The 24,097-nt window shown below is 46.6% G+C and overlaps 1 protein-coding gene across 3 annotated transcripts in view; it reads right to left on the bottom strand.

The window, feature by feature from the left end:
- The window catches only part of C7H21orf58 (chromosome 7 C21orf58 homolog), an 872,003-nt gene that overhangs the window by 441,669 nt on the left and 406,237 nt on the right, over nt 1-24,097 (bottom strand). For all 3 annotated transcript variants that reach the window (XM_030210678.1, XM_030210677.1, XM_030210676.1), the window contains exon 5: nt 12,074-12,188. In XM_030210678.1, coding sequence (XP_030066538.1) covers nt 12,074-12,188 — 115 coding nt within the window. The remainder of the gene's footprint in view (nt 1-12,073; nt 12,189-24,097) is intronic.

Here is a 24,097-nt window from a genome sequence, read left to right on the forward strand (position 1 = left end):
TTAGGAGTGGTTGAAGAAAGTATTCCACCATTTTCCCAAATTTATTACTTGCCTACTAAGTCAGTGGTGAGTCAACAAGATCAAGGCAACCAAGAACTAGATGTTTCAGCATTGTTAGAATCCTCGGATACTGATTTGGTGGTGGCATCAATATTGATTGCCACAGTTGCCCTGATTCCAGATAAAAATTGGCTAATGAAGCTATTCTTTAAGAATAGAGACAAGACTTTTTTGGGCCTAAAGATCCAAATTTTTCCTGATCTCTCTAAGGAAACTCAGAAGAGACGTCAACAGTTTCTACTGATGAAGCCAGGAGTTCTTCAATTGAGGGCTATTTTTTTTAAAGATACTCCTGTAAATGTGTAATTAAATACCAGTTAATTAAATATGTGTTTTTTGAACCGTCCCAACTAACAGCTTATTTAACAGCAAAAAAAAGCATTGGGAGGTCTCAATGCTTAGCTCTCTTATAATTTGTTAATCGGTTCCTTTAGGTTTGTCAGGAGAAGCAAATTCCTGAAATGTATTGTATAATTTGAATTTCCATCATGTAACATCTTGGATCAATTATAGTGGACTTGAGGAATGTCTGGTTAAGAAAATGAAAGGTTCATTCTTTTTTTTTTCTTGTAAATTATTATCGAACTAGACTATACTTTTCTGTACAAGTTATATGCTTGATTATATTTCAAAAATTTGATAAAGAAAAAAAAAGTGTTTACTGAGATCTAGGAGGGAGAGAGTGCTTGCTGATGTCTTGGGATGGAGAAGGAAATAACATATGCTGGGGTCTGTGGGTATTTTTAAACCCACATATTAATTTGATTTAATTAGATGTAGAGTTTAAAGTACTTATGTTTACGTTTCAGGTGTTTAATAATTAATTTATATTATAATGGAGTGCCCAAAGCACTTGTTTGCAGAGGACCCATCCGGGATCCAGGAAATTATAGACCGGTGAGCCTGACGTCAGTGCCGGGCAAAACGGTAGAGACTATTATAAAGAACAAAATTACTAAGCATATTCATGGACTAATGAGACAAAGCCAACATGGATTTAGTGAAGGGAAATCTTGCCTCATCAAGTTATTACATTTCTTTGAAGGGGTGAACAAACATGTGAATAAAGGTGAGCCAGTCAATATTGTGTATCTGGATTTTCATATTTCAACAATTTTATTGATGAGTCAACAGAGTTAAACATTCAGTAGTCATAATATGCAGACAAAAATTGCAAACCCCATATTCTGTATAAACGTAATAAGAACAAAACGATATTGTTGTCATCAATGTTTTAACAATTTTTCTCCCCACCCTGCCCATTCCCTTGCCCCACCCTACCCTCAAAGCTTTAGCTTGTAATTCAGTTGTTTTTACCTTAAACAATTTTTTTATTAAACATAACATCTCCTTCCTCCTTTATTAGATTCCAAACCTCTGTAATCATATGATTTTTCTTTTTAACTAATCCCTGCGAACAGGGAATTAATAAATGTCAACTCTTTACACAACTTTCGTCATAACTAAACAGTAACTGGAAAACTTGAGAGTTTCAACCAGTGCTTAAAAGCCAATAACCCTCCCCACCACTTCCCTTTTTCTCCTTTCCTACTACTACTACTATTTACTACTATTTAGCATTTCTATAGTGCTACAAGGCGTACACAGCGCTGCACAAACATAGAAGAAAGACAGTCCCTGCTCAAAGAGCTTACAATCTAATAGATAAAAAATAAAGTAAGCAAATCAAATCAATTAATGTGTACAGGAAGGAGGAGAGGAGGGTAGGTGGAGGCGAGTGGTTACAAGTGGTTACGAGTCAAAAGCAATGTTAAAGAGGTGGGTTTTCAGTCTAGATTTAAAGGTGGCCAAGGATGGGGCAAGACGTAGGGGCTCAGGAAGTTTATTCCAGGCGTAGGGTGCAGCGAGACAGAAGGCGCGAAGTCTGGAGTTGGCAGTAGTGGAGAAGGGAATAGATAAGAAGGATTTATCCATGGAGCGGAGTGCACGGGAAGGGGTGTAGGGAAGGATGAGTGTGGAGAGATACTGGTGAGCAGCAGAGTGAGTACATTTATAGGTTAGGAGAAGAAGTTTGAACAGGATGCGAAAACGGATAGGGAGCCAGTTAAGCGACTTGAGGAGAGGGGTAGTATGAGTAAAGCGACCCTAGCGGAAGACGAGACGGGCAGCAGAGATTTGAACCGATTGGAGAGGGGAGAGGTGACTAAGTTGGAGGCCAGCAAGAAGCAGATTGCAGTAGTCTAAACGAGAGGTGACAAGGGTGTGGATGAGGGTTTTGGTAGAGTGCTTGGAAAGAAAGGGGCGGATTTTACGGATGTTGTAAAGAAAGAAACGACAGGTCTTGGCGATCTTCTGGATATGAGCAGAGAAGGAGAGAGAAGAGTCAAAGATGACCCCAAGCTGAGGAGACAGGGAGAATGAGAGAGCCATCAACAGAAATAGAAAATGGGGGGAGTGGGGAGGTGGGTTTGGGTGGGTTTGGTCATGTTTAATTTCAGGTGGTGTTGAGACATTCAGACAGCAATGTCAGACAAGCACGCTGAAACTTTGGTTTGGATGCAAGGTGAGATATCAGGGGTAGAAAGGTAGATTTGGGAGTCATCAGCATAGAGATGGTAGGAAAAGCCATGAGATGAGATTAATGAACCAAGGGAAGAAGTGTAGATAGAAAAGAGGAGGGGACCAAGAACAGAACCCTGAGGTACTCCGACAGGCAGAGAGATAGAAGTAGAAGAGGATCCAACAGAGTGAACACTAAAGGTGCGGAGGGAGAGGTAGGAAGAGAACCAGGAAAGGACAGAGCCCTGGAATCCAAGTGAGGACAGGGTATCGAGCAGTATGCTGTGATCAACAGTGTCAAAAGCAGCGGAAAGATCAAGAAGAATGAGGATGGAAATCAAGGCAGCGGTGGTGAACAGTACGCTCCTGTTATTCCTTCGTACCCCCTCCCTCCCCCCCTCATTCCTTTGTTCCTGTGTTCTATTGGATTCCCTATGGGAGACCATGCAAGGCTTGACTGCATGCCTTTGGGGATATCTTATTTAAGTGAGTTCCACTAAACTTCTAAAAATTTCTGCCGCATTCTGGGTGAGAGCCGTGCCCCTGATGTAATTTGTTCCTCCAATACCAATAGGAGGCGGGTCTGTCCGACACCCAGTGGTTGAGGATGCACTTCTTCCCTAGTATACATGCCTTACTCAGAAAATTTTGCTCCCCTTGTGTTCCCGCTCCCCACTGATTACTAGAGCTGAACATCACCTTCTCTCTGTGAGAACTATTGGATACCCTAATTCCCTACGGAAAAAACTGGAGAGAGCAGACCAAAACATTCTGATGTATCTGCACTGCCACATGCCATGCAAGAAAGAAGCACCCTCCTGTGTACATTTCTGACACTGCTATGAATCCACCACCCCCACATAAAATGCCCTTTTTTGAGAGAAATAGGCTCTGTGCACTGTTCTGAAATGGGATTCCTGTAGCTCTGCGCTATGCACCATCCGAGATGTTCCTGTAAGTGATGCTACTAAGATACGCTCCGGAATCGGTCTCTGCACATCACTTGCCACAACTTCTTGAATGTTCCTAGTTGGTTGTTTCCTCCCCAACTCCTTACAGAACCATGATACCGATACTTGTCCCTCTACATCTCCCTCCAAAAATTCCCGCAGATTCTTTCCAAAGTCTAGCGATAGGCAATCCTTCGGGATAGTACGCACGTAGTGAGACAATTGATAATAAACATTGCTGCTGGGCCTCCTGCGCACTGTTGTACAAAGTCATGCGCCGAAATTAATGTCCCCTCAACCTGAATAAAATGTTCCAACAGTATCACCCCCTGGTCCCCGAGCCTACGAAACACAGCATTCTCTCTGCCCAGTGTAAAATCATCATTCCCTTGCAGTGGTAGAAATACTACTGGTCGGTCTCTGTTCCCATAGTTGTAATAACTCTCGCCATAATAACCATAAGGGCCTAAGCAATACACTATTCCGCACTCTCTCAGGCAGTCTTTTTCTACGGGTGTGTAGCAAATAGTTTAAATGCCAAAGGTTGAAATACGCCCGCCCCAAAACCAAGTCTGTATGTGGTAGTGCCTAATATCCAGTCCCTCAAGTGCCTGGTTGTATAAACGCATATCCGGCAGTCCCAAGCCCCTCTGCGCCTGGGCTCCCAGCAAATGCTGCCATCTCAACTTGGACTTTTTCCCTGCCCAACAGAATTTTACTCCTATCCTCCAAAGCATTGCCAAATCTTGTCACAGTAGACGTATCGGAAGGGCCTGTAAAACATAAAGCCACCTCGGAAAGATTATCATACGATATAATTGTATCCTTCCCAGGTGAGATAAAGGAAGTGTGGACCACAATAGTAACTGATCCTTTGTGTCTCTGAGCAATTTTGAAACATTAAGATTATATAATTGGGCCGGATTCATTGGCAGCTGAATTCCCAGATATATGAAGTATTCTTGCGCCCACCATAATGGAAAAATATCCCCCCACTCAATCCGTAATTCCTCAGTGCTGGCTAAGGCCTCTGATTTCGTTAGGTTCAGTTGGAATCCAGAAAAATCACCGTACTCCATTAAACTTTCCATAAGATGCGGTAAAGACTGTCGCGGTTCTGTTAATAATATCAACAAATCATCAGCAAATGCAGCTGTCTTAAAGACAACGCCTCTAATTTTATCCCCTCTAATGTCTGTATTGCCCTGAATTTCCCGCAGTAGAGGATCAAGCGTGAGAACGAAAAGAAGCGGTGACAGCGGATAGCCTTGCCTAGTTCCCCTTTGTATCGGGAACGATTCAGAGAGTAGTCCGTTCGCATACACCTGTACCTTAGGCTCAGTATATAGGGCTTTTATCGCCTGAGCAAAAAAAACAGTTATCCCATGTGCCTTTAATGCTTCAAAAACAAAATCCCACTCTACCCTATCAAATGCTTTTTCAGCATCAAAGCTAATTAAAAGAGCTGGCGTTTGTTCCCTTTAGACCGTTTCCAGTGCTGCCAATATTCGCCTCATGTTTTTAGCAATTACTCTACCACAAGTAAACCCCACTGATAGAACTGAAAAATGAACTTGCGGAGCTATTATTAGAAATATGTAATTTATCTTTAAAATCAAGCGTGGTACCAGAAGATTGGAGGGTGGCCAATGTAACGCTGATTTTTAAAAAAGGTTCCAGAGGAGATACGGTGGTAGAGACTATTATTAAGAACAAAATTACAGAGCATATTCAAAAGCATGGATTAATGAGACAAAGTCAACATGGATTTAATGAAGGGAAATCTTGCCTCACCAATTTACTACATTTCTTTGAAGGGGTGAACAAACATGTGGCTAAAAGGGAGCTGGTTGATATTGAGGGGCATAATCGAACGCGAACGCCCATCTCCATGGGCGTCTATGTCCGAAAACGGGTATGTGAAGAGGCGGGACAGACTGTATTATCGAAAAAGATGGGCGTCCATCTTTTGTTTTGAAAATACGGTTTGGACGAACCAAATGCCATGGATTTGGTCCCTTCTGAGATGGGCGTTTTTTTTTTTTTTGCGATAATGGAAACTAAAAACACCCAGCTCAGAAACGTCCCAATCCAAGCCATTTGTTCGTGGGAGGGACAAATGGACAACAGTACCATAGCTCTTAGGGGTGAAGGGGGCAACTACATGTGGGTACAGTGGGTTTTAGAGGCCTCCCATTTACCACCACATGGGTGGGGGGGATGGGCCTGGGTCTGCCTGCCTGAAGTGCACTGCAGTACCCAGTAAAAGTGCTCCAGGGACAGGACTTGTTGCCGGTGTATAACCTTGGCACAGCAGTTCACACCAGAAGACTAATCTTGCTGAAAACGTCCTTTATTTGAATAAGCACCTTTATTCACAGTTAACTGCAGATCAGAGGTTGTGCCCCACTGGCAACGAGTCTCGCTGGTACTGAGATTAGTAGTAGGTCCGAGCTGGCAGAATGGTGTACATGCCCTCTTTCAGCAACATTCAAGGTAAGAACTAAGTGCTGTAACGTGGCTAACACATGAAAGGGATCTAACAGTGTCTTACACAAATGGCCACTACCTCATGGACTATCGGAAACAAAACAGGGCACACTCTGACCCAGTAAGCAGAGGGAAAAGCACCATGGGAGTAGAGCCTACCAACTACCAACATCGTGAGCATTTAACACAAGCTAGTGGAATCACGGAGCCCAATACCCTACACCCACCACAATGCATTGCTGATGTGACTCTGCAGTGCCCTTAACAGAAAAGGTGTCACACTCACCCGAGACCCACATCAGAACCAGGGAAAGGCTGTCAGAGGATAGAACACATTCTGCTGTCATGGAGGTGGGTACGGCATTAGAGGCTGGCATACAGGCTGGGAAAAAAAGTTTGTAAAGTGGGTTTTTTTGGTAGGAGGGGGTTAGTGACCACTGGGGGAGTCAGGGGAGGTCATCCCCGATTCCCTCCGGTGGTCATCTGGTCAGTTGGGGAACGTTTTTGGGACTTGGACCTCTGAAAAAAAAGGGTCCAAATAAAGCAGACCAAATTCTCGTCAAAAACAACCTTCTTGTTTCGATTATCAGATAAAGACGCCCATCTCTCCTCGGCCGATAACCACGCCCCAGTCCCGCCTTTGCCATGCCTCCGACATGCTCCCGTGATCTTTGTTCGTCTCCGTGACGGACTGCAGTTGAGGACGGCAAAAATCGAGTTTCGATTATACCGATTTGGGCGCCCACGGGAAACGGACGCCCATCTCCCGATTTGGGTCGAAATATGGGCGTCTTTCTCTTTCGAAAATAAGCTGGATTGTGTATCTGGATTTTCAGAAGGCGTTTGACAAAGTACCTCATGAAAGACTCCAGAGGAAATTGGAGAGTCATGGGATAGGAGGTAGTGTTCTATTGTGGATTAAAAACTGGTTAAAAGATAGAAAACAAAGAGTAGGGTTAAATGGTCAGTATTCTCAATGGAGAAGGGTAGTTAGTGGGTTTCCCCAGGGCTCTGTGCTGGGACCGCTGCTTTTTAACATATTTATAAATGACCTAGAGATGGGAGTAACTAGTGAGGTAATTAAATTTGCTGATGACACGTTATTCAAAGTCGTTAAATCTCGGGAGGATTATGAAAAATTACAAGCGGACCTTATGAGACTGGGAGACTGGGCGTCTAAATGGCAGATGACGTTCAATGTGAGCAAGTGCAAAGTGATGCATGTGGGAAAGAGGAACTCGAATTATAGCTATGTCATGCAAGGTTCCACATTAGGAGTCACGGACCAAGAAAGGGATCTAGGTGTCGTCGTTGATGATACGTTGAAACCTTCTGCTCAGTGTGCTGCTGCGGCTAAGAAAACAAATAGAATGTTAGGTATTATTAGGAAAGGAATGGAAAACAAAAATGAGGATGTTATAATGCCTTTGTATTGCTCCATGGTGCGACCACACCTTGAATATTGTGTTCAATTCTGGTTGCCGCATCTCAAAAAGATATAGTGGAATTAGAAAAGATGCAGAGAAGGGCGATGAACATGATAAAGGGGATGGGACGACTTCCTTATGAGGAAAGGCTAAAGCAGCTAGGGCTCTTCAGCTTGGAGAAAAGGCGGCTGAAGGGAGATATGATAGAGGTCTATAAAATAATGAGTGGAGTTGAACAGGTAGATGTGAATCGTCTGTTCACGCTTTCCAAAAATACTAGGACTAGGAGGCATGTGATGAAGCTACAATGTAGTAAATTTAAAACAAATCGGAGAAAATATTTCTTCACTCAACGTTTACTCTGGAATTCGTTGCCAGAGAATGTGGTAAAAGCAGTTAGCTTAGCGGAGTTTAATAAAGGTTTGGACGGCTTCCTAAAGAAAAAGTCTCACCCACCCACCATCTCTTCAACTTAGCATGTTCCATCTTCGAGAGGTGTGTCTATTGTAAGAATGCTATAGAAACTCTGCGATCATTTAGGGCTTTCAGTATTTTTTTGCCTCTTAATTGGGGAATGAATGCCCTCCACATTCCCGGTTGCGATTTGAAGTGCAGTCATGTTACTTTAATCTAGTCCCATAATAAACTGTATTCCAAAAGCTGCTCCCACGGACATAATGCTACACCAAGAGAGTGTCCCAGCCTCCACTCCCCCGGCAATCAATACAATGCAAAAGGCGTTCCAATGCTCAAAGAACCAAATGGCCCCCAAAACCCTAACCCAACGGCACGCATGCAGACATCCCTCTTGTCCCCCCTCCCCCCTCCTCTGCAAGAATCTCCCCCCCTCCCCTTCCCTTTTGTTCCCCTCCCTCCCCTCGGATTCCCCCATTCCCTCCCCACCTACACCTTATCCACCTCATGCCTCTTTGCATAACTTCCCGTATACCAAGTTCAGAGCACCCGGACGATCCCCCTTTCCCCCTCCGGTGCTATTGCTCATAGTTCTATCATGTTTACCCATTACCCATGCATAAGAGTATAGTGCATGACTCTTACATATGTCCAAGGTATTCTGTAGAAAACTTTAATGTCCTCTGTAATATTCACTGTTCCTTATGTCTGCTCTGAACAGCAACCCACAGTCCGCCATCCCATCTGTAGTCTGCACATTCCTCAGTCCCTTACGCCTCCGATGATCCCAGCTCTCTTCATTCATTTCCATCTCTTTGTCCTTTTTGCTGTGGCGTCATCATCTTATCTACTTATAACCTTGCCTCCGCCACTCGATCAAAAAACAACACTTGTCCATTGTCAAGCACTTTGAGCTTCGCCGGATATAACAAGCTGAATTTATATTTCAAGCCAAAGAGTTTGGTGCACAGCGGGGCAAACTCCTTACGTGCCGCCGCCACTTTAGACGAATAATCCTGAAAGCATAATACTCGTGCGTTTTGATATGCAAGAGATTGTCCCGACCTTAAGGCCTGCAAGATTGCCACTTTATGTGCATAGTTGAGAATTCGAAAGATTACCACTCGGGGCCGCTCCACGCCTTCTCGTCGCTGACCCAGTCTATGCGCTCTCTCTACCTTCAATGATCCTGCAAGGTCCATCTTAGATAACGTTGTAGGCAGCCAGGACTCCAAAAATGTACAGAGATCTCGTTCTGGCAATATCTCCAGGAGCCCAACTAACCGGAGATTATTCCTCCTTGAGCGATTCTCTAAATCTTCCAGTTTAGCTTCCACCTCAGCCAAAAATGCTTTCAGTCTCGGTTGTTCCTCTGAAATTTTCAGTATGTCGTCTTCGGTTGGCCCCACTCTATGCTGTACCGTTTGCAATTCTGTCATTAGTGTAGCATGCCGTTCTTCAGATCCCTCCAATTTGTCTAGGATAAGTTGTAATTTCTTCCCCACCGCCTGCTCCGCTGCCAATTTCACTTCCTCCATAATCTCTGGTGCCCATAGAGAGCTAGGAGTCGGGGACGGCGGCGCGGTTTTGTCCGCCATCTTTGTTTTGCTACGGCGCACTTTCTCCCTGGGGTCTTTCCTGGCTGTTTTAGAAGCCATTCGCGGCTCTAATGACGCTCTTTAGTCCCACTAGGACTTGCCGCTTGTACAGGGTGAGATCTCTTCACACCGAAAGGGGATGTTTTTACAGTGTGCAGTTGTTTTGGGTGCTCCGGAGCAGCTCTCCCCCACGTCCTCGCTACTCCATACCCAACCGGAGGTCCGTGTATCTGGATTTTCAAAAGGTGTTTGACAAAGTACCTCATGAAAGACTCCAAAGGAAATTGGAAAGTCATGGGATAGGAGGTAGTGTCCTATTGTGGATTAAATACTGGTTAAATGATAGAAAACAGAGAGTAGGGTTAAACGGTAAGTATTCTCAATGGAAAAGGGTTGATAGTGGGGTTCCCCAGGGGTCTGTATTGGGACTGCTGCTTTTTAACATATTTATAAATGATCTAGAGATGGGAGTAACTAGTGAGGTAATTAAATTTGCTGACGATACAAAGTTATTCAAAGTTGTTAAATCGCAAGAGGATTGTGAAAAATTACAAGAGAACCTTATGAGACTAGGAGATGATGTTTAATGTGAGTAAGTGTAAAGTGTTGCATGTAGGAAAGAGGAATCTGAATTATAGTTATGTAATGCAAGGTTCCATATTAGAAGTCACCAACTGGGAAAGGGATATACAGTAGGCGTCATCATTGATGATACCTTGAAACCCTCTGCTCAGTAGGCTTTGAAAGCAATAGAATGTTAGGTATTATTTGGAAAGGAATGGAAAACAAAAATGAAAATGTTATAATGCCTTTGTATCATTCCATGGTGCAACTGCACCTCGAATATTGTGATCAATTCTGATCACTGCATCTAAAAAAAAAGATATAGTGGAATTAGAAAAGGTACAGAAAAGAGCAACAAAAATGATAAAGGGGATGGGACAACTTCCCTATGGGGAAAGGTTAAAGCCGCTAGGGCTCTTGAGCTTGGAGAAAACATGGCTGAGGGGAGATATGATAGAGGTCTATAAAATAATGAGTGGAGTGGAATGGGTAGACATGAATTGCTTGTTTAATCTTTCCAAAAATACTAGGACTAGTGGGCACGCAACTAAGCTAGAAAGTAGTAAATTTTAAAACAAATTGGAGAAAATATTTCTTCATTCAACATGTAATTAAACTCTGGAATTCAATGCCAGAGAATGTAGTAAAAGCGGTTAGTTTAGCGGTTTTAAAAAATGTTTGGGCGGCTTCCTAAAGGAAAAGTCCATAGACCATTATTAAAATGGACTTGAGGAAAATCCACTGCTTATTTCTATAATATGCAGCATAAAATGTATTGTACTGTTTTGGGATCTTGCCAGGTACTTGTGACCTGGATTGGCCACTGTTGGAAACAGGATGTTGGGCTTGATGGACCTTCGGTCTGTCCCAGTATGGCAATACTTATGTACTTATGTAAAGGGTTAATCCTGCCTTGGCTGACACTTCAACTCTAGGCAGAATGATATTTATATATGTATAAGTACATAAGTAATGCCACACTGGGAAAAGACCAAGGGTCCATCGAGCCCAGCATCCTGTCCACGACAGCGGCCAATCCAGGCCAAGGGCACCTGGCGAGCTTCCCAAACGTACAAACATTCTATACATGTTATTCCCAGAATTGTGGATTTTTCCCAAGTCCATTTAGTAGTGGTTTATGGACTTGTTCTTTAGGAAACTGTCTAACCCCTTTTTAAACTCTGCTAAGCTAATCGCCTTCATCACGTTCCCCGGCAACGAATTCCAGAGTGAATTATGCGTTGGGTGAAGAAACATTTTCTCTGATTTATTTTAAATTTACTACACTGTAGTTTCATCGCATGCCCCCTAGTACTAGTATTTTTGGAAAGCGTGAACAGACGCTTCACATCCACCTGTTCCACTCCACTCATTATTTTATATACCTCTATCATGTCTCCCCTCAGCCGTCTCTTCTCCAAGCTGAAAAGCCCTAGCTTCCTTAGTCTTTCTTCATAGGGAAGTCGTCCCATCCCCGCTATCATTTTAGTCGCCCTTCGCTGCACCTTTTCCAATTCTACTATATCTTTCTTTGAGATGCGGCGACCAGAATTGAACACAATACTCAAGGTGCGGTCGCACCATGGAGCGATACAACAGCATTATAACATCCTCACATCTGTTTTCCATACCTTTCCTAATAATACCCAACATTCTATACGCTTTCCTAGCCGCAGCAGCACACTGAGCAGAAGGTTTCAGTGTATTATCGACGATAACACCCAGATTCCTTTCTTGGTCCGTAACTCCTAACGTGGAACCTTGCATGACGTAGCTATAATTTGGGTTCTTTTTTCCCACATGCATCACCTTGCACTTGCTCACATTAAACGTCATCTGCCATTTAGCCGCCAGTCTCTCAGTCTCGTAAGGTCCTTCTGTAATTTTTCACAATCTTGTCGCGAGTTAACAACTTTGAATAACTTTGTGTCATCAGCAAATTTAATTACCTCGCTAGTTACTCCCATCTGTAAATCATTTATAAATATATTAAAAAGCAGCGGTCCTGGAGCTTCAAAACAAAACTATCATATTTCAGGCAAGAACTTACCTTCTTTAATACTGCCAGATCGGATAGGTGGAAGGGGCTGTGGTGGAGGAATCTGTGTGATGAGAGGCTGTTGTGGAGGTAATTGCTGAATGATTGTTGCAGGCTGTTGAGGAATCTAAAAAGAAAAAGAAGAACAAAGAACCATATTTCTTGTTTATTATCTGCAACTGAAGAGTTGAAATAATCACAGCTTTTTCTAAGGTATTCTTCTCCCAAACCCTGTGGTTGCCACTCCAGGACTGCTTAATTTGAGATTTGCTGCTCAGGGATAGTGAACAATCCTAGAAAGAGGAAAACCTATAGGGGAAAGAAAAAATTATCTTGTTGTCAGGTAGCCTAAAGGACTTGAAGCACAGCAGAAGACCATCCGGCTGCTCTCAATAGCCCCACATCATTTATGCCAGCGCCACAAACAGGTTTAAAGCTTATGGACAACATTTCCTGACTGCTGACCCCATGCATCCCATGATTTACAAGCAGGAAATGCCGACCCATGGTAGATGGCAGATGCTGTGAAGAAGGTAGGACGCAGGGGATGGAAACAGGCAGGGGACAAACGCTGGAGAGGGAATAGGGAAAGAGTTAGGGAACAAAGATTGGGGTGGAGAGATAGTAATAAAGTCAGGAGGACAATTGTAGGATGGGGAAGGGAAATGGGACTTGATATACTGCCATTCTGTGGTATTTTGTAACTACATTCAAAGCGGTTTACATATATACAGGTACTTATTTTGTACCTGGGGCAATGGAGTGTTAAGTGACTTGCCCAGTGTGGCATTACTTATGTACTTATGCCATGAACATTTCAAGAGGGTTAAGTGACTTGCCCAGAGTCACAAGGAGCTGCAGTGGGAATCAAACCCAGTTCCCCAGGATCAAAGTCCACTGCACTAACCACTAATGTTGGAAAGTGGTATGACAAAAGTAGGGGGAGAAATGGTGTGGTCAGGAAGAGGCAAGGGGAGAAATACTGAGGTGTAGAAGAACAGAAAGAAGCAGAAGGGACAAACACTAGGATGGAGGGGAAGAAAAAGACACAGGGCCCAAATACTGGAAAATGTGGTCAGGAAAGAGGCAATGGAACAGAGTAATGGAGGACTGGCAGAGGCAAGGGGTAAGAAATGAAGGGATGGTAAAAGAGGTATTGGGGATAATATGGAGATGGAGCAATTGGAGAGAGAGGTGAAGGGGATGGGAGACAAAGAAAAGGACTCTCAAACTAGGAGAGAGGAAAATGGAGTTAAAGAATGGGAGAGGGGGCTGAAACAGAGTGAAAAGGGAAGAGATGGTAATGAAGAGAATAGATGGACGATAAGAAGAAATAAAATGTGAGAATGAGATGGAGTTTGAGCCTCTGGTAGTAGCAGCACTGAGTGATTGGTTAGAGTGAGAACAATTCACAATATAGGGTGGGTTTAGAGATATGGATCCTCCTACTTGTAAAACCATTGGCCTGGTTGCAGGTTCCTAGAAGCACTGCAAAACAAGGAGACAAGATTCCCAGGTTTATTAATTGTTTGATTTGATATGTCACCCTAAAGTTGGACCATCAGAGTGGTTAAGCTGCCAGATAATTCAGTTATTGTTTGCATTACACTGGAAAGTGACCGGTAAGTATGATATGGTAGATCCAGGATTACTAACTCCTTTAGGTAACATGTTTGGAGTAGATTTTCTAGAGAGTAAAGTAGAGGAGCAAGCAGAAATTTGGAATAGTACCCTTAGTAGTATGGTAGATAAATGTGTTCCTCTACGATCTTGAAGTAATGCCAAAAATAGTCTCGATGATGGGAGATGGAATCATGTAAACTTAAAGCTACCGAAGTGTCAATAGAGACGTGCAGAAAGGCAATAGTATAAAAGAAAAGCACCAGTTTTACGAGAACAATGCACATATTTACAAGGATAATATAATTATCAAGTGAGACAGATTATTAATGAAAGTGCTAATGTGCCAGGTAAGAAGTTTTCATTGGTAAAGACCCTGACAGGATCTAAAGCAGTTAATAATACATTAGTAGATATGCCAGGAGTGGAGGAGATAGGACAGTATTTTCAGACTAAGATTAAAAAGCTTCATACCTCTGGTTCCACGGGAGCTTATAACGCAAATGATGACTCTCACGAGTCAGTAGGAATTCTTCCAATCTCAAGGCTGGATGAATTCAAAACTTGTTCTTTAACTATTGTAGAGAAATTAACTAACCGTATCAAAAAGCCATATGGAAATTTAGATCCAGTTCCAATATCATGGATTCAAATGTCTAGACCAGTGGTTCCAAACTTTCTTGGGTCACGGTATCCCTAGGCTACACATTTCCTCAAGTCTCCCCTTGCCATCGTTGCTGCTGCCGCCACTTATGATATTGAGTCCTACCTTCCATCCAGCTTCTGCTCACTTTTTCTCCCTTTTCCATCCAGCTTCTGCCAATCTCTCTCTCCCATCCATCCAGATTCAGCCCCACCTTCTCTCCCTCCTCCATCTAGCTTCTGCCCACCTTCTCTCCCCCTTGCATCCAGCTTCTGTCCACCTTCTCTCTCCCTTCCATCCAGCTTCTGCCCACCTTCTCTCCCTCCTCTATTCAGCTTCTGCCCACCTTCTATCCAACTTCTACCCATCTTGCCTCCCCTTCCATCCAGCCTCTGTCCCCTCTCCCCGTTCCACCCAGCTTCTATCCTCTCTCTCCCCTCTTCCATCCAGCCTAAACTCCGTTTCCCTCCGCAATCCGGCATCTGCCTCCTCTATACTCCCCCACACCCCCATGCCACTGCTGCTTCTCTCAACCAGCAGCAGCAGCAGCAGCAGCAGCAGCAGCAAAGCAAGCTTAAAAGTCTCCTCCTCCTACCTTAATAGGGACCTATCCTTCTTGTTTCGGATTGCAGGGTGGTTTGTTATGCTGTGGCTCCAACTCTCAGTAGCAGTCTAACGCAACGGTTCCCAAACTGTGCGCTGCGGTTAGACTGCTACTGAGAGCTAGAGCCACAGCATAACAAACCACCCTGCAACCTGGAACAAGGTTACTTCCCTATAAAGGTGTGGGGGGGGGGGAGCACTTTTAAGAGGAACACCATGGACAAGCTTGTTTTGCTGCTGCTGCTGCTCACCAAGAGAAGCAGCAGCAGCGATTTGGGTGGCAGTGGAAGGGAGGTGCAGAAAATATGCTGCGGTTCCCCTGCGAGTTGGCTGCGGTGCCTTGGGGTGCCGCAGGACACAGTTTGGGAACCACTAGCATAGGCGATCCAACATTCCCATGGCACAATTGTAAACCCCCTAGTGGTGGATCGGATAGGTACAATAAGTAAAGAAATAAATATATAGGAAAGTCATAGTTTCAAATAGGATTCCCAAATAAACTCCACGCAACCAAGGGATTTGAGAAGAAAAATATTAAATATTTTATTAAATGGTAAAGTAAATAGAAACACTTGGTTATGTTCCTTAAAGTTGGTACCAATGGTTAAAGTTTGATAGTATTAAATAAAACTAGTGCAAGGTGTTAAGTACTTTGCGATAAGTTACAAAGGCAATAAAGATGTTCAAAACTATAATTACAATTACCAAGACCCCAACCCCACTTCTGCAATAGCACAAAACATCCCAAACATGTACACAACCCCCAATTAGTGTACTCAGATCTGATATATATATATATATATTTTTTTTTTTTTTTCAATTTGTGTGCACACAAAAATGTTACCAGTGTATCAAATCTTCGCTAGCATCGCTGCTCTCTTGCGTTGGGTACCTTGGTCTTCTCCACATCCACGTCTCCTCGGTTGGTGAGGTCAGCTCACCGGCTCAGGAACTCCAGGATACCTACTGCTCTAAAGAACTCAAAAAATGAAAATCCTAACTCCCTGTGCTCGTTGTGTGTGCTAACCTCAATCAGTATTTTCTTTGGCAAGGGACTTTGTGGGCTAACTAAATTCAAATAAAAAGATAAGCAAGGGAAATTCCTATCTAGCCCTCCCAATACATGACCCCTTTTTCTTTTATTTTGTTGTACACCCTCTACTCAAACTGATGGACTGCAACTAAACTAAACCTCCTAAAGGCAGGCCCTTAACTGCAGGCACTTACAGGTCTCGAGGCTTAGACTGGGCAGCTCCTTCCCCATGGCAGGCTTGCTTAGGTGTGGACACCCAAACCAGCAGGTTTCTGTGCTGGATCCTCCTGAGGCAGACACTCTAAAAACGTTCCTTTGGAGTCTGGGCACTCCGTGCGGGGGTGGGGGTGGGGGGAGGGGTGTCTCTCTCTGTATCTCTCTCTGTGGGGCTTCTTCCCTTTCCAGATAGGCCTCTTCTTTACAGGACAGGCAGTCACATGGCCGGCTTTCTCCTCTCTGGACAGGCAAGCACACACACAGAGGGATGCGCTGGGTGGACTTCTCTGGGATTCAGGGCTCTTGCCACGCTGCTCTCTATTCAGATCTGCACTGCTCCCAACACATCTCAGCTCCCCAGTGTGGTCCCTCTTCTTCCTCTGCTTCTCTCTCTGCCTGAAGAATGGCCTCTGTGGCTACTGCTACAGCTCCTCTTCTTGGCCCCAGCTCGCCTGTTCCCCTGCAGCTCGGCTCCTCTTTTGCCCCCAGCTCACTCCAGACCCCCGTCTCCTCCTGTTCCTGTCTGCTTTGGTGCCCGGCCCCTTACAGGACTCACCAGTTCTCTCTCTTCATCTGGGGCTCATCAGTGAATCCTTCTCTTCCAGCATGCAGCTCACTCCTGCTTGGGTTTGATCTTCTTCTCCTCCAGCCTGCAGCTGCCTCTTCTTGCCTGAGCTTGCCCTTCTCTGCCCCTGCTTGCAGCACACTCCTGCCTGGATCTGATCTTCTCCTCTCACATGCTTGCAGCCTCCTCTCTTTTGCCCAGGCTTGCCTTTCTCATTCCCAGGTTGCTATTCTTTTTCTGCTGTCCCACCCCTCCTGTCTCCTGGATTGGCTTGAAATTCATGCCAATCTATGGGTCAGGCTGCCTTCTGCCACCTCATTGGTCCAAATTCATGTCCTTTACTAGGTCCTGGCTCCTATTGGCCACCTTCCACACTGCCCCTCAGGCTTGCCTCACATGCCCCTCAGGCTTCCAGCTTTCCCTGGGGCCTCAGACAGCCAATCAGGAGCCTTGAAACAGACTTCACTGCACATCCCCCCCCCCCCCCCCCCCCCCCAGTTACAAACTCATAAAATTTAAACACACCTCTAGCATCTATGGGCACCTGAGTTCTTAGTTTTATAACTGTGCTGGAGCATTTTAAACACTTTAAACATTTTAACTAAAAGGTGTCAGTGCTGTTTCTGGGCTGCCCTGAGACCTCTGTACCTCCCTGTCCTCTGCAAGATGCCCCCCTCTCAGGGAAAGGGGGGGCAAGGTAAAGGCTTCTTTTTTTTCTATATTTACACAATCATGTTGAAGAAGATGGGTGATGTGGAGGGGCATTTTCGATATAACATCTAAATGGCATCAGAGACGTTTATTGGAAAGCGTCCAAAATCAAAGGTCCATAATAAAAAAAAAATAAATGGTTTCAGAGATTCAAAAATAACACAAATATTTGTCTACAACTAGTATGTCCTGAAAGAGAAGTGAAAAACGTCTCCACTGTTTGAAAATACACCATGTAACACGTCCAACTGAAAATGTCAGTGCTCCCTTACCTCTGCATTGGGGCCCTGTGTGATGCACCCCACTTCTTTCTGTGCTGCTCCCTCCTCTGGCCTGCCAACAGCCACACTGCCTGCTCGTTCGGGGGAGGCTAGATTAGGGTTGGCGCTGCTCAGGCCCACCCCTCGCTGATATTGTAGGAGTGGATGACTCTGTAATGTAGCATCTACGGGACTGCCAAGATGACCTCCACCCTTGTGCATAACACTTATGAACTTTTGCCTTACCTGTGGCATGCTCCACATTTGAATAACTACTGGACTTTTGTGAACTTTTGTTCTAACAGGATTTTCTATTTGGACCTTGCATTCACATTTGCACTTTTGCTTTGTATCAGGATCTCAGTTTCCATATAATGAGCCTAGATTAAGACCTGAACCTATGCAGTTTGAACTTTTACTAGTAGTGTGTATTTGTTAACTAGTAGCTAGATAACAAATTGTAGTAGCCAGCAAGTTAGGAGTGTAGGGAAGGCAGCAGGCTCTGCCAACGCAGTCTCGTGATCTATGCATAGAGGCTGTATTGTGCGAACATGCTGGAACACTGCAATAAGTTACATTTTCTTGCAAAGTAACAATTTCTGTGAAAGCTATGAAACTGACGTATCTTTTCTCTGTGAGAACTACAGAACTACTAATGTACTGCGCATGTGCAATTACTGCACATGTGTATGTGTGACGTATGGTGTGTTTTATGCGCATGATCACTAATTTGTATAAGACCGAATGTCAGATGACGCTCAGGAGGCAGTATCCTGAGACTGAACTCAGTACTGTTCATTGCTAGCAAATAAAGGTGTCCTGCTTTCGGAATCATTTGCCTCTTGTCTCCTGATTTACTAGCCGAGGGTCTGTTTCATTTGGCGAGCCAGCCAGGAGTACAACAGGGAAACGGATTATATTCTTTCCCCTCCCCCGCCGCAGTCGGGTCGGGTGATCTGTTCCCCCCCGAGAAGGTGGTGAGTGGCCACCGCTGATTTCAGCGTCCATCTCCCGAGGGAGGGCTGATAGACGCCGGCTGACTGGCGGTGGGGCTGTGTGGTTCCAGCAAGACACCTTTTATTCGACTCCGGAGAGAAGCGCGCCGACGGGCCTGGAACGACGACGGACAGGCGAGTATACTCTGGGTAGCGACCGACCCAGTAAAGGGTCGAAGAAGAGGCTTGATCACCCTCTTGGCCAGTGGCTAATATGGACTAGGTCCCGAAACCCACTAGGCATTGCGAAGAAACCGAATGGGAGGGTTTCTTGTGGCGTATGAAAGTTGAGTGATTGGGCCTGCAGTTTCGGATCGGGCGACCGCATTCCGGTCAGGCCGCTTGTTGACCCTTTTGTGTCCGGTGGAACGAGACCCCTTACTCCTCCACCACCCCTTTCCCCCCTCTGTCTGTCTCCTATCCTTTGGCACTCAGGTTAGGATGGGCGGGGGTGGGTCTACTCCGTTAGACTTAATGACGGAACACTTTAGCGAAGTGTTCGACCAGGAAAAGTGCAGTAGAGCCGGAATGATACAGCGATGTCAGTTTATGTGGTCCGGCTTAGGGAGCCTTGTCGATTGGCCACCGGAGGGGTCATTCGACTACGAGAAAGTGGCTGCAGTGATGGATGTGGTTATAGTTGAAGGGAACCCAGGCTGCCCAGAGGATATTCCATATGTGGAAGGGTGGCTTAACGTGGTCCGGAACCCGCCGGCCTGGGCTCAACATAAGGTGGAAAAGGCCGCCCTTATGGTAATAAGCCAAAGGAAAGGCCGCAAGATCAAGTTGAAAGCTCAAACCACGCCCAAGACCTTCATTCCCCAATCCCCAGCAACCGTTGCCGTTGCGAAGGTCGTACGAAGCGCTACTAGCACTGAGACCATGCCCCTTGCTACCAGCACTGAGACCACGCCCCGCGTTACTGGCACACCCCATCTCACTAGCGCTGAGACCACGCCCCGTGCTACTAACGCCTTCCCAAGACAGAGAGGAACCCGAGGGAAAGCTCAGGGCCCCCAAACCTCCGAGAAGGCCTCGAAGGCCCCTATCCTTGGTACGGGAGAGGCATACGAGGAGGAACCTGAACTAGCGCCCCCTCCTTATAGTCCTATATATCCTAACCTCGCGAACTTGACGGAGGACCCGGGCAACGCCAAAGCCTCCGCCTCGGAATCGGAAGCCGAAGATTCTTCTGAGGCGGCAGCGCCCGGGACATCCCGTAAGAGCCAGAGGGTTACCAAACCGATCACTCGCTTTCCCCAATCAAGTCCGATAAGCACCCTCCCTCCAAATCAGCAAGCGAAAGTCACCGATTTGTTTCCTATTTGACAATCAACTACTTATACTCCGACCCCGGAAGGCCAGCCCATTGAGTCAACGGTTTACATGCACGTCCCATTTTCTAGTGCTGATTTGTATAACTGGAAGGTACATGGACCTTCTTACGAACAGAAACCTGAACAGCTCGTAGAACTGGTGGAAGGCATAATATACAGTTACAACCCAACCTGGGGTGACCTCCGGCAGTTGAGTGCCCACATCCTAACCACGGAAGAGCGCCGCTTGTTGCAACAGAATATGAAAGAAGCAGTCAGAAGAGCCCACCCAGACGAAGCGCAGATAGAAGACCGCTTAAGAAGGGAAGTGCCCATCGCACGTCCCGATTGGGATTACCGGACCGAGGATGGTCAGAACCGCACCCGTCAATATCAGCAGGCCTATCTAACCGCTTTAAAAAAGGGAAAGCAGAGAATCACTAACATGGGGAAAATTCACAATATTGTCCAACAGAAAAACGAGAGTCCAGGGGATTTCCTCGAACGCCTCATGGAAGCGTACAGAAGACATAGTCCAATAAATCCCGAAGATCCAAAAAATCTCCCCACAGTGGTCATGAGCTTCGTTAGCCAGGCGGCACCAGACATCAGAAAGAAACTTCAGAAAACTGAAGGATTTGAAGGAATGAGCATAAGCCAGCTAAAGGCTATGGCTGATCGCGTGTTCGGATACCGCGATCAGGAGGAGAAATCCGAGGCTCGCAAGGAGGCCAGCAGACGGATGCGGGAAAATGCAGATGTATTGGCTGCTGTCCTGGAAGAGCGATTGGGATCAAGACCACGGGGCAGGGGCAGAGGCCGAAGGGGTAGGGGATCGAGGTCCCCTATCGGACGGAATCAGTGCGCCAACTGCCGACAGGAAGGACACTGGTGGGCTGATTGCCCGGAAAAGCCACGAGACCAGAGTCAAGAGGAGGTAAATGACGACCAGCCAAGAGGCCCCGGGCAAGGACAGCGAGGCCGAGGCCGGGGACACATTGAATCACAGGAGTGGCAGATGGCCCTAGATGCAGCTCAGGGCTATTCTGCATGAAGTGGCCGGGAGGGCAGAGTCCCCACTGACCCTCTGGTGGAAATTCGAGTGGGGACGCACCAAATGAGGGCCCTATTAGACACAGGAGCCCAACGATCCGTCATCACCACGGCTATTGCTCCTCCCACAAAACAAACTATACCAATTGTGGGAGCCTCAGGAAAGTCCCTCACGGCCCTGCTCCTCAAGGAACGACATGTCCAAATCGGAGGAACAATGGTGTCTCATCAGTTCATACATATCCCCGAGTGTCCAGTCCCCCTGATTGGTCGGGACCTGCTGTGCAAGCTCCAAGCCACCTTGAGATTTAAGCCCACAGGGGAAGTAGAAACCCAGTTCGAAGGCCGGCCAGTGACACTTATCTGCCCTATCCAAGAAGAATGGAGACTACATGCCCCCCTGCTCACGGGCCTCGACGACTGTCGGTACTCCCAGGACACCCCCTTCGCACGACAGAGAAGAACCCTCATGGCTGGGGTGCCCGGTGTGTGGGCAGAAGTGAACCCTGGCGGACTTGCTGTCAATGCCATCCCCATCTGGGTCGAACTCAAACCAAATGCCCAGATTGTCAATCAAGGACAGTACCACATCCCCTATGCAGCCCGACACAGCATGCAAACGCATTTACAGAAACTCCGTGAACAAGGGGTCCTCAAACTTACCAGATCTGCTTGGAATACCCCACTGCTGCCCGTTAAGAAGCCAGGAACATCAGAGTACAGACCTGTCCAGGACCTGAGGAAGGTCAACAACCAGGTGGCCGACATAGTTGCCCTAGTACCCAACCCATACTCTATCTTAGCCCAAGTGCCATCCCAAACCAAGTGGTATAGTGTCATTGATCTGAAGGATGCTTTCTTCTCCATTCCCCTTGCTGCCGACAGTCAGCAGTTGTTTGCCTTCACGTGGGAAGACTTACAGACTGGGAGTAAGCAGCAATTCACCTGGACCCGGCTCCCCCAGGGATTCAAGAATTCACCTACCCTTTTCGGTGACCAACTTGCCCAGGACTTGAAGATCTACCAGGACGAGTATGGGCCTGTCGTTCAGTACGTGGACGACCTGTTGGTAGCCCGGGAAACATACACGGATTGTGCAGCAGCTACCCTATATCTCTTGAAAACCCTGGAAGCTCAGGGGTACCAAGCCAGCCATAAGAAAGCCCAGATATGCGAGATCGAAGTCGAGTATCTGGGATTCCGCCTCCGAGAAGGAACCCGAAGGCTCGGTACACCCCGTACCCAAGCTATCCGCAACCAACCCGTTCCTACAAATAAGAAAGATTTGCGTGCGCTACTAGGAGCAGCTGGATATTGCCGGATCTGGATCATTAACTTCGCAGTGTTGACCCAGGTCTTATACACCAAGCTGAAAGGACCTGAACTCGAGGGCCAAACTCTCCAGTGGGAGAAACACAAACTGAAGGCCCTTCAGGACCTCAAGGAGGCCCTCGTGGCCCCCCCAGCGCTCGGATTGCCAGATGTGACTAAACCATTCCACTTGTTCGTCGACGAGAAGAAGGGATTGGCACTTGGGGTCCTCATCCAAATGGTCGGCACCTGGCAATGACCCGTAGCGTACCTTTCCAAGGACATGGACAACGTGGCCAGGGGTTGGCCGGGATGTCTCCGAAGCATCGCAGAGGCATGCCTGTTGATACATGAAGCCAACAAGCTTACCTTCGGCCAAACGCTTCTGGTAACTACACCCCATACCATTCGTGGCCTCCTCGAGAGTCATGGGCCCCGATGGATGACCAACTCCCGACTAGTCAAGTATCAGGCCCTCCTATGCGAGAATCCGGAGGTGCATATCCAAGACACCATCAACTTAAACCCTGCCACCCTCCTTCCGGCCCCAGAACCACCCCTTCACGACTGTGACGAAGTAATGGCCACTGTACATTCCAGCCGACCCGATCTTAAAGACCAGCCATGGCAGGGGGGAATCGCCTTGTTCACGGACGGAAGTAGCCAAGTGCTTGAAGGGACCCAGAAAGCCGGCTATGCCGTTGTATCTGAGGACCATGTGATTGAGGCCATGGCCTTGCCACCCGGAACGTCAGCCCAGAAGGCTGAACTGATCGCCCTCACTCGGGCTCTCCTTTGGGCAGAAGGAAAGATTGTGAACATCTACACTGATTCCAAATATGCCTTCCTCACCCTTCAGGTGCATGGGGCAATGTACAAAGAATGGGGCTTCCTAACCGCTGAGGGAAAAGGGCTCGCAAACGCCACTGAGATCTGCCAACTACTCGAGGCTGTATGGAAACCAAGGAAGGTAGCTGTGATACATTGCAGGGCCCATACAGGACGGACGGATCCCATTGCCCGGGGAAATCAACGGGCGGATGAAGCAGCCTGGAATCGCGAAATGGATGGTGGCTACTACAAGATGGCCGAATATGGATACCCGAAGCCCTGGCCTGGATGGTGGTCAGGGAAGCACACAACCATACCCACTTGGGCAGGGACGCCTTGGGGCGCCTACTCGAGAAGACTTACTATGTTAACAAACTATCCCTCTGGACCAAGAATGCTTCCAGTCGGTGCTCAACTTGCGCCCGGAACAACCCCCGAACAGGACCAGGTCCTGCGCCTGGCCACCTCCTACGGGGCACCAGCCCATTCCAAGTCTGCCAGGTTGATTTCACCCACATGCCTCCGGCCCGCGGTTACAAAGCTATCCTTGTGGCAGTGTGTACATACACCGGCTGGATTGAAGCCATGCCCACCAGAACGGAGATGGCTAAAGAGGTTACCTCCTTGCTCATACACTACATCCTGCCTCGCTATGGCCTTCCTAGACAAATCAACTCGGATAATGGGCCTGCCTTTGCTGGTGAAGTAACCCAGCAACTCAGTACGAGATTGGGCCTCGATTGGAAGCTACATTGTGCCTGGAGACCTCAGAGCAGTGGGGTAGTGGAAAGAGCCAACCGTTCCCTGAAGAATCAGCTAGCCAAACTATGCCAAGAAACCAAAGCTAAATGGCCTGATCTACTTCCCTTGGTGTTACTA

The sequence above is a fragment of the Microcaecilia unicolor genome, chromosome 7 (assembly GCF_901765095.1).
Source record: "Microcaecilia unicolor chromosome 7, aMicUni1.1, whole genome shotgun sequence".
In the NCBI taxonomy this organism is placed as follows: Eukaryota; Metazoa; Chordata; class Amphibia; order Gymnophiona; family Siphonopidae; genus Microcaecilia; species Microcaecilia unicolor.